The 12,085-nt window shown below is 33.1% G+C and overlaps 1 protein-coding gene across 2 annotated transcripts in view; it reads right to left on the bottom strand.

Annotated features, from left to right (window-relative positions):
* The window catches only part of LOC112858277 (N-heparan sulfate sulfotransferase 4), a 432,421-nt gene that overhangs the window by 241,194 nt on the left and 179,142 nt on the right, over nucleotides 1–12,085 (bottom strand). For both annotated transcript variants that reach the window (XM_086704323.1, XM_025921652.2), the window contains exon 3: nucleotides 7,715–8,941. In XM_086704323.1, coding sequence (XP_086560449.1) covers nucleotides 7,715–8,692 — 978 coding nt within the window. In that variant the 5' untranslated portion in view covers nucleotides 8,693–8,941. The remainder of the gene's footprint in view (nucleotides 1–7,714; nucleotides 8,942–12,085) is intronic.

Genomic DNA, 12,085 nt, shown 5'->3' with positions numbered 1-12,085 from the left:
TACAAAATATTTCCTCTTTAGTGTTGCTGTATTAAATGATATACTGCCTGTTAATCATTAGCACAGTGCTGAGTGTATATTAATATGCTAAATAAATCCTATTTTTAAAAATAAATAAGAATTATTATTTCTATATTGTTGTAATACATTTTTTGACAGGTCTCCACAAAAACATATCCCTCGTTCAAACAATATACTTTTCTTGATCCCAGCCCTGATCAGGTTACTTTCTGGCTTAAATTCTTCAGTGACTCAAATAGTATCCTTCTGTCAACAAAGCTCTATATTATGGCCACAACCAACATATTCAGCATTTAATAACACTGCTACCTCTTACTTTATCATCCAAGCAACACAGACAACTTACCATTCCCAAAAATATTCTGATATTTTTGGCCAGATATTAGCTTGGATTGATCCATTGACCATGAATATACTTCCTCTTCTTGATTTGCTAGTGTTCTGTCATACCATCACAGAGGACTCAGATGCCACCCCTCCATGAAATTTCCCTGATTCTTAGAATTAGGCCCTCTTTTTTTCCCATTGTCAACATTTTGTCATGGTATATATTGCATTCTACCTTGTAATGCAGATAACTGGGAACATGTCCTGCCTATTCTAATGAAAACAAGAAGTGAATATTTTATGTTTGTGTAAACTTTGTAATAAAAAATGTGGAGCCCATAGGTGAGAAATAATGATTTGGACATCGAATTAAATTATTTTAAGTTAATAAACAAAATGTTAATGTTTTTAGTTAAATGCCCAATTTGGAGGGATATTACCAGTATATATTTTCTCTCTCTCTCTCTTTTTTTCATTCCATCATTTAAAAGTGCACTTTTATATAATTTTGGTAATTTTTTTAAGTAGAGACCTTATTTACTTCCATAAAGAAATATCTTTTGGAAGAGATAGTGTTCTTTTCCACTGACAAAGTCATATGTATGGTGCCACATGAAAAAGTTCAGAAGAAAAGAAAATCTGAGACATTTACATTATGATTATAAATAAAAGAAGGAAGGAGTTTTCTTTTTGAGAGGGAGAATGAGAGAAAGAGAGCACGTGCAAGTTGGGGAGGGGTAGAAAGAGAGGGAGAGAGAGAATCTTAAGCATGCATAGCATGGAGCCCTGAAAAGAGCCCATCGCGAAGCCCCATGTGGAGCTCGATGCAGGACTTGATCTCATGACTGTGATATCATGACGTGAGCTGAAATCAAGAGTAGGGCACTTAACCCACTGAACCACCCAGGCGTCCAGGAAATTTTTTTTATTAAATACATCCATATAGTGGCTGTCCTCATCCAAGCTTGAAAACAAAACTCAAATTTTGTCTGAGTTTTTCTGAAGTCACTACTGACTTTGACAAAATACATTATATAGAGCATATCTTTTCAGTCAAGACAAACTCAAATTACAAAAATATTTTAATTGACACAGTGATTCTAACTAAGTTTATACAGAAAATGAATCATTTCTATGATAAGCCTCCGACAGTGTCTGTTTTTCTTTTGAACCAATTGAGCAACTTGAAATAGTATAATTATTGCAGCTGGGCATCTAAGGATTCCATGAGAAACTAAATGTAGCTCTTCCCTTACAGTCCTAAGAATTCTAGATCATTGTCAGGGCTGCAATTTCAGCAGGTCTAACTGAAGGCTCCTCTCTTCTGCATACGGTTATTGTTATGCTTGAGCTCCTGCCTTCCAAGTTCCTTGTCATGTTCCCTATGTTGATCTCCATGTTGTCATATATTGTCAAATCTTACCCTTCTATAATTGGGCCATTGCCTTCTGTGCCATTTTTTCTCAGATAGAAGACTATTTTTGCCTATAGACTAATCCCAGGACTGAGTATCTTCAGTTTGTTGTGAAATATCTTGATAAAATCTGATCCTACTTGCCTGGGCCACTACCCAGCTGTTATGCTACACTTAACTGAATACATGTCTTGCTCACCTACTTAGAAACTGCCAAACAACTTTCAGATGCTGCTTGCTTGATTGTCTGACTGGGCCATCCATTCAACTCCTACTGTCTGGACTGTTCTGCATTGCTGGATCTACACTGGTTAATATGTTAAATCTGGATTCCATTTACCACATATAATTTTTACTTTTCAGCTCCCTTTTTTGATAGTGACTCCATTCAGTCTAGGATATCAAGCATTCTAAAAAAAATTTTTTTTTCTATTAATTTGTCAGATGTAGCAATATGTTTCAGTCATAATGTTAAAATGTTATAAAACTAATCTTCTAATTACCAATATAGCTTCTCATCTTCTGTGCTGATATTCATAGCATCAATAATTTCTTATTTTATTAGATCACAACTTTAGAAATCATAAGTTTTTTTTCTTTTCTCTTCCAACCTTATTCAAATGATTAATCAAGATTTTGAAATTTTCTTTTATGATAGATTTCTTCTTTCCTATTCATAGCAACCTTGTCCCTCTTAAATGTCATAATTCCTACAAAAGTTTGAACTGAGATTTTATTTAAATATTTACATTAATAATATAAAAAATTGCCAAAATATTTTCATTGTATCATTTTCTTGTGTAAAAGAGACTTTCACATAGCTATAGGACCTAACCCTAAATCATTTACCTGTAGTGTAAGATATTTTATTAATTGTCTCCTTTATATCTATTAACTTAACATCTTTCATGTATCAGTCATTCAATTTGCACAATTTCTTTTGCACTTTAAATTTTTGAACATATGATTTTCAATTCAGGAAATATGTAGTCAAATAAGTGCATGACAACATCCATATTAAGATACCGCTAAATTGTTTTATCTGGATCAATTCTTAACCCTAGTCTAGATACAGATTCATTAAAAACAATATGGGGGGCAGGGAGGAGAGAAGAAAAGAAAAAAAAAACAATTAGCTTGCTAACTGTTTGTTTTCAGACTCTAGGTTTACAACATAGATTTTTTTCTAGTTCTGACTCTACTTAAAATGTACAAACAACTCGTTTTGAGACAAACCACAAAACTACTCAAATTACTTTTCTTAATGTAGTAACTCAAGTCTATGACTAATTTAGTCCTGCATCCACCAAACAGTTAAAGACAGTGCAATAATTGTCAATGAAGTATTTTCAAATCATGTCTAAGTTTTCTTGCTATATACTTTCTCAAAAGTACATGTATAAGAAAACTTGTCTCACTGTCTAATGTTGAAGTTGGCTCATGTACATGAGGATGCTAAGTGAGAGTTAAGGTCAGTGATTATTCAGGGACTCAATTTAAAGAGAAATCACCATTTTGAGTTTATTTTTGTGAATGGTGTGAGAAAGTGGTCTAGTTTCAACCTTCTGCATGTTGCTGTCCAGTTCTCCCAGCACCATTTGTTAAAGAGACTGTCTTTTTTCCATTGGATGTTCTTTCCTGCTTTGTCAAATACACAATGGAATACTACGTGGCAATGAGAAAGAATGAAATATGGCCTTTTGTAGCAACGTGGATGGAACTGGAGAGTGTGATGCTAAGTGAAATAAGCCATACAGAGAAAGACAGATACCATGTGGTTTCACTCTTATGTGGATCTTGAGAAACTTAACAGAAACCCATGGGGGAGGGGAAGGAAAAAAAAAAACAGAGGTTAGAGTGGGAGAGAGCCAAAGCATAAGAGACTCTTAAAAAACTGTTGATGGGGGGTGGGAGGGAGGGGAAGGTGGGTGATGGGAATTGAGGAGGGCACCTTTTGGGATGAGCACTGGGTGTTGTATGGAAACCAATTTGACAATAAATTTCATATATTGAAAAAAAAAAAAAAAGAGAGAAATCACCACCTACCAGGGTCATTAGGACAGGTGTCACCTTCTCATAAGAAGTAGGACTTAAGGTATCTTTTGAAATATGGGTCAATTCAGGAAACATATTTGAGTCAAAGCACAGAAACTGAGAGGTCAAGTAGGCATGAACAAGCTATAGCTAAGGGATAGACAGGGGCTAGCCTACTACAAGCAGTGTGTTTTGAGAAGTATTACAAATAAATGTTGAAAAGGTAAATTGAACTGGATCATATAGAACTTTAAATAAGAATGTTAGATTTATTACACAGATACTGTTTTAGATATAGTCTTATATACAGTAGATGTTCAATAAATAAATAAATGAATTTTCTCAAGAAGTGTAAAGACATATAAAAATGCTAATAGTGAAGCTTACTGCCAACAGAAAAAATACAAGAGGTCACAAAATTGATTAAAAGCACCAAAATTATTGGTAGAATCAAAATAATTCTGATTTCATTGTCCATATGGAAGCTTACATTTACCATGTTCATGTTTTCAAAGCCCTCATTGGGAAAAAAAAACCCCATTTATTCTGTCTTAGGAAACTATGAAAAAAGAATATATTATCTTAATTCTACCAAACATCTATGAATATACCAAATGTTTCAACCAAGGGTAAACCATTTCCCATAGAAATCTAATTAGTTGACTGCAAGAAGTTTTTTAAAATTAAAACTTTAATAATCAGGATGGCCTTTATTATTTTTGCTTACATACATGTAATTAAGGCCATTATGAAAAAAAATTGTTTTCAAAACTAGGAAAGAATAAATCCAAGTGTTTAAGACACCACTCTAAATAACCTGAGGTCATACTGCTAATAGAACCTTAGATGTACAGGATTATTTTCTGATTGCCTTGAAGATTACACAGAAATATTCCCAGGTCAAATCATGACTATATTTTCTGACTTTATTGATAGCTAATATTTTACAAACTTTTGAAATATAATTCTAGTAGATTATATACATGAATAATTTCTTCTATCTTGAGGGTTTGTTTTGAAGTTTATTTATTTTGAGAGAGAGAGAGAAAAAGAGAGGGCATGAGCCAGGGAGGGACAGAGAGAGAAGGAGAGAGAATCCCAAGCAGGCTGTGTGCTGTCAGCTCAGTTTGTGATCATGACCTAAGCCAAAATCAAGAGGGACGCTTAAGCGACTGAGCCACCCAGGCGCCCCTCTTAAGTTTTTACACATGCAATAAAATTTTGGCAGCAATTAGATGATAGTTACTGCACCTGCGTGAGCTTAATTTTGCTTGCCTTGGAAATGAACACACTAATTTCTGTCTCAGTGGCTTTGGTTGGAGGAAGGCATGATGAAATCAAATAAAATATGCAAGTTTCTAGAAGAAGCTAGATCTACGGTAGCTTGGGTCAGGCAGAACCATGTAGTGAAAAGAATGCGGGTTTTCAAGTTCGATTAAAAGAAAACATGTGCTCTTTTTATTGCATCAAATGCTGTACCTTAAAAATGCTAATTCTTTAGCAGTATGATTGTGAATCTCTATCTCAAAATGAGAAAATGTGCTCAAGCTAAAATACACTAATATATTTTTTGTCAATAGAGTGAGGTGGTATTGCACACAAAGGTGTGTTTGAGTTTGTTGTTAAATGCTCCCAGCTATATACTCCAGGTCTAATTGTGTGAATGGCCCAAGAAGAGTCCAGTCATGTATATAACCAATAATTTTCAAACACAACTCTCCAGCTTTCCTAAATGTGTTCTGTTGAGGAACAGAGTACCTCTACTCTCATTTCAGTATAATAGAGAAAAATGTCAGCAGCCATGCAATACCTCTGCTTTAGAAAATTTGGGCAGAGTTTGAAGGAGGACAGATTTCTCCTCATCTTTACCAAAGTATAAGATTAAATGCTACAATACCAGAAAAGGACATGACAATGAAGAACATGAGAGCATTAAGAACTTTTCTACACATAATTTAAAATTTTTTCCCACAAAATCATATTAATCCAAAAAATAAGGTCAAAATAAAAATCAAATGCCAAGGACTGGGACTAGAATTTTTATATTTGGAAAGTTGTATTTCCTCTTGACCTTTAATTAACTAAGAGGGTAATAACCCTCAGTTCCAATCAAGTTTCTGATACTCTTTGATTAATAGTTCTGAGGAAGAACCAGCAACAACACCAAAAGGGGCATGAAAAAGTATTTTCTTCAAAGTGACAGGGTGTGTGAGTGTGTGTGTGTGGGTGTGTGTGTGTTGAGTGTATAATTAAGATACATGTGCACATACACTCTCTCTCTCTCTCTCTCTCTCTATATATATATATATATATATATGTATGTATATATATATTTATGTATATATATGTATATACACACACACACACACACACACACACACACATACACATATAATCTTTCTGATCCTTTCTCTGCCTGTGACATTGTTCCAGTTTTGTTAAATTTCAGTATTCCATTATTGTTTGGGGTTATGTTACTTAAAAAGTCATCAGTGAATACTGTATAGTGGTGAATAGTTATTTGTAAGTTTTTATTGAGAGTAAGTGAAATAGCTGAATTTAGGCTGGAAAAGTTTGTTAGAGTCATAAAGTTTTTCAATTCATATAGTTTGTTAAATTGAAATTAGGAAACCCTCTCCTTTTAGGGTTTCAGGATATGAATCACTTGAGAAACTTTTGAAACATATAACACTTGTTTATGATACTGAAATAAATATAAAACTACACTTTATATTAATTAAAGGAATAGTGAATACAAAACAAGAAAAAAACAGAAAAATCTAGACAGAACTCAAGAGGCATCATTTAATCCCTTTACAACAATGTCCAAAATGAAGTATTTGGGTACCAGTCAAGTGATGCTTCATTTGGTGGCTCATTAAAAATAGAGGCCACCGGTTCACATGTACTTTGAACATTTTTAAAAAGTGAACTTATTTCACTGGTTTTAATCATGTCTTACTACTTGGTCATAAGGCCTCAGGATAGGAAAATGCTGTCATTTTGAAGTAGTATTGAGGTTTCATCTTTGCAGGATAAAAAGCCTAACAGCAGGAATAAAAAATGATATGATCTTTATAATCTTTAGTTCTTTTATAATTTTAAGTTGTGTCGTATTATTTCTGTTTGTAGTTTGCTACAATTATTTGTCCAGGAATGAATTTAGTTACATACAGGACAAGATAGGCACAAATGAGAATACTGAATCAAGATTAAAAAAAAAAAAAAAGAAGGAATTATTCTTAGAATTACCTACCTAACCTAGTATACCATATTTGGCTTTTTGTTTATCTAATAACAATCGCAAGGTTAATTTGTTATAAAGTCAAACACTGTTGTGTTACCCAAAACAATATGATAAATTTATAAAAGAGATAATAAGGGAAGAGTTCTGAGTTCAAGTCCAATACGCATTCTCTATAAAACTACATTTTTGCTCATATCTACATTTACAAGTATATTAACACTTCATGTAAACAAACACTATGCTTACTTGAAGTTACAAGAGGTACTTCTCCATCTTGTATTTCAACCACCACTGTCAAACCCAAGTAGGGCAGGGGATCAGTCGAAGAATCGAGTTTTATGACTATATGGGTCTCACTGCTACAAACTGCAACATGTGCTAGAAGGAGAAAGCCAGTTCTACAGAGTTCTTGAGCAAGGTCTAGGAAGAGCAAGGAAATTAATTGTAAATATTCTTTGGGATATTGTAGTTCTATCCCCTACAAAGCATCTGGGGTATGTGTGTGAGGAATAGCTAAGGCTTAGTTCAATATTTTTAATGCCTATTTTATTTCAAACATATTGCATCTGAAAACTTTGCATAACTAGGAATCTAAAATATTCAAAATTACATTTTATCAATACCACAGTTAGTGAAACAAAAATTACGATGTTATTTATAAATGTTCTTACCTTTACATCTTTGACATTCATCCTTGTTCCCTCTTTCCCAACAAAGATATCATCAATGTCCACAAGGATGTACCTGTCCAAGGACAGTGTCAGCCTCTTCCCTGACAAGAAGGAGATGGCATCTATGAAGATGAGCTTGTGTAGCCAAAAGTTTAAGTTGTTGCCAAAAAGAACGCGCTGAATTCCATCATGAAGCCCCAGATCCTGAATCACTGTCGCATAGAGTGGTTTGCTGGATGAGGATGAAAGGAATTTTTCTGTCTGTAATTCAGTTAAAAGCACAGGTTGGTAGGTTGAATGATTATATTGGAAAATACTCCAGTCTTCCCCAGGAAGAGGGCCTTTCTCAACCTTGGGGGCTTTGGTAATATGCAGCAAAGGAGACTGAGGGTTGACAAAACAGTCCTTTAGAGCTAGATTATTGAAAATGTTTAATGGAAAGCCTTTTAATTGTGTACTTGGTAAGCTGTTCTCATTGGCTTTATGAAAACCAATTATACTAACACTGTATTCCACACAGTATTTTTCTAAAAGCTCTCGATTCCATGAGTCCATGCTGACATACTTCAGAATATTTTCATAAATAACTAAAATATATTTCCCTTTGCCATTATCTGTAAGAGGAGGTATATCCCCCTTACCGGGGGCAATGACCATTTGGTACTGAAATCGGCTAGACTCCAAGATAGCTATGATATCTTGACCAAGTTGAGAATATTGGCTCTCCACAAATAGGAGGACAGTAGGATCAGTTTTGGATGTATCAATAGGTTTAACTGTTTTCAGCTCCATTGACCGATATGGTAGAATTTTGATGTCAGCACATTCTGCTTCTGCAGTGGTTTCAATAACAGTCATTTCCTGTTTATAGCCAGAGTAGAGGAAATAGGCAGAAATGACAATGCTCACCAAACAAAAGGTAGCTAAAAGAACAATCAGTGTTCGAAAACTTCTCCGAAGCTTCACAATAAGATTCATTTTTTTAAAATACTGCTTTGTAAGTTTTTTCCAATTTCTTTTTCTAAAGTGCCATAGTGAATAAAGTACGAGATGGTGCAAATATCACTTCCCAAAAGTTCATGTAACCATTGCAAACCATGTAAAATGTTTGAAGGGATCACAAGTAAGTTAAAGCTGGAAGACAATGGACCAGGAGAGCAAAAGTTGAAGAAGGGATTTTGAGTATGTCCAATACCAAAGACTGATGCAGAATCCTTTAAACATTATCTGAAAAAAAGGAGAAATGTAATGACTAAGACAGAAATATAAATACAAGTGTTTATGTGATATGGATGCTTATATATAAGAAAAATACATATGAAAGATAATTTTAGTGTGTTAATATGCTAAAATATTAATAGCTTAAAGTTTACAGTCTAGGTTTTTACTATTAGGGTAGATTTTTTTCATGTCTTCAAGAATACAGATTCCTATTTCATTTTGCCAAAGAAAGAGATCATTTTTCAAACTAGTAATCTCAAAAAAAAAAAAAAAAAAAAAGAGACTTAAGAGAGGCATCTGGGTGGCTCGGTTGGTTAAGCGCACCACTCTTGATTTCTTTTAGCTTAGGTCATGATCTTATGGATTGGTGAGTTCAAGACCCACATCAGGCTCTGTGCTGACAGCTCGGAGGGAGCCTGCTTGGGATTCTCTGTCTCCCTTTCTCTCTCTGCCCCACTTCCCCCTCTCTCAAAATAAATAAATAAACTTAAAAAAGAGAGAGCTAAGAAAGAAAGTTTTAGTGTAAAATGTTAATAACCATAAAGATTGCTTCTATAGGACTGGTAAACATTATTTACATAAAGAATTAGAAAATCAAATATTTGTGTATGAGTTGGAACAGTGAAACATGTTCTAAGTGTCTGCTAAGTATCTGGAGTGCCAAGCTGAGGAAATGATTTTGTCTTAAGTATATACAGTTGTTACAGGTTTTTCCCTTTAATAACATATCCTTTTCTGAAGTTGCAGGGAGACACTTGGTCTTCTTCACCATACCAGCCAAAATACACAGGATTTCTCTTTCTCTATTCTTAGAAGCAAAGTGATGGAGGAGCTATAGGAGAAAGAATAAAATGGGAACAACCATCCTCAGACCCCTCTAATGAGAGGCCAGGAAGCCTAGATGAGAAGAAAAGCTTTGACATGTTTGTCTTAAAGCACATTCTAAATTTGGCTTGCCCCTATAATCGAAATTAAATTTGAATTTTTATTCATTATTAATAAATCTATTATTTTAATGTAATTATAATATTGATTATATTATATTAATTATTAACATTATTAATTATAATTATTATTAATACATTATGCTTTAAAATAAATTATAATTTAATAGTTAAATTATAATTTATTCATTATTAAATTTTATCTAATAATCATATGTTCTATTTCCATATCACTTTCTTTAGTTCAAAAGAAAAAGAATGTAGAGAGAATTAAAAAAAAAATTTTCCCCAGATGGCTTTACCACAAATGGATATAATCTTCCATTATTCTATTTTATGTGTTTTGATGGATGACTCTGATTTTTAGTGAATTGCTTTCTATAAAAAATTTTTTTAATTCTCAAAACTGGTTTAGACTATGGAATTTTCAAATTCCCAGTTTACCAAACTCTTGTCAAACTAGTAGAAAACAATCAAAAAAGTTCATGTTTTCAATTTGTGACACATATACTTTAATACACAATAATACTATTGACATACAACATCACAGAAAATCAAATTAACATGTATTGTAATATGAGTTGTATATTATACATATTGTATCATTTTGTAAATATTTTATAGGTTTTGGGTTTTTTTTTAATTTGAAGAAGCTGTGTAATTAATAGCTATTAATTATTAAAAGATTATTAAACTATGGAGCATCTGGGTGACTCTTTCGTTGAGCATCCAGTCTGAGCTCAGGTCATGACCATGATATCGCAGTTAGTGAGCTTGAGCCCCACCTGCCCTGCGACTGCTCTGTGATGACAGTGCACTTTGGATCCTCTGTTCCCATCTCTCTCTGCCTCTCCTCTTTCTCAAAAACAAATAAATGAACATCAAAAAAAGATTATTAGACTAAATGATTAAACTATAATATGATACTACTCCCATTTTATATTTTTATGTTCTGATGTTCTGAAATACATTTTTCCTGGTAATTTAAATAAAATTCAACAGTTGAATAACATTTGTCTATGCCTTAGATTTTGGGAAAAAATAAAAACAACCTCAAATATCCACAATTAAAAATTTTTAAATTTCTACCAAACATTTCAATTCTTCAGATTCTATTTATATATAGACTTGAATTTTTACCAATTTGAAAAATCCCCCTAGTGGTTTCATATTCACTTTAAAGAAAAATTAACTTCCATGTTAGGCACTTACTAATACTGCTATCAAAAATAATTATTTAAGATAATTATTTGATCTCCAAAAACTTTTCAAGTATCACAATACTCTATTCTCTATAAACAAACTGAATTGTATTTTAATTTTAAAAGAAATGAAATACAGCAATGAAAAGGTTTTGGTTTGATTAAAATGTACAAATCAATTATGCTGTGTCCTCTAGTTTTGTGTATATATGAACATGGCCATAAAGTTCATTTTAAAACTAAAAACTAAATTAAACAATATGTATAATAAATATTGAACAATTTGAAATTCGCCAAAGGAAATTATGCAGTCTTATATCTATTGTTAGATTTCTCCAAGCTCATGTATTTGGTTTTAAAATCCGTTAAGTGTACAGGGAATTAGCTCCATCCCCACCCCACCCCATCCCCTGGATCACCCACAAGAACAGACTAATTCACATACTTTGTGGGTTTGCTTAGTATTTTAAGAGGCAATTTAGTCAGGAATTTAAAAAATTGATGACACTACTTTGTTAAATCCTTATCTTTTCTGACATTAAAGATGTGATTTTTATTTTTGAATACACAAAGGATGAGATGTCAGTTTTGCATATTAGAATGGCTCATCTTAATATGTAATAGTGAAAAAAATTAAAAAGCATATGGAACTAGAATCTGCCAACCAAAAGAATAAATAAAATTTAAATATGACATTTATTTAACATTAATATGTTCAGAGTTAGAAGAATGAGAGATACATATTATCACCATTGTGGATACGTGAGTTTGAATGTGAACGTGTGTGTGTGTGTGTGTGTGTGTGTGTGTGTGTGTGTGTGTGTGTGTATTTTAACCTAAGGACTTATCCTTCTTCCCATTCAGTCCTCCCACTTATCCTTCCCTAACAAAAATTAGGCAGTGCAAGTGAGAAGTCTGGAAAATAAAAGATGGTAAACCAGAGATGTTTACTTATGTCCTATGCCTGAGACAGAAGAGGTTTGGCATTGTTTGGGATGCCAAAG

The sequence above is a fragment of the Puma concolor genome, chromosome B1, assembly GCF_028749965.1.
Source record: "Puma concolor isolate L17-30 chromosome B1, mPumCon1.1.hap2, whole genome shotgun sequence".
Lineage (NCBI taxonomy): Eukaryota > Metazoa > Chordata > Mammalia > Carnivora > Felidae > Puma > Puma concolor.
Note: the sequence above shows the minus strand (reverse complement) of the source record. Positions and strands in the feature narration are given on the sequence as shown.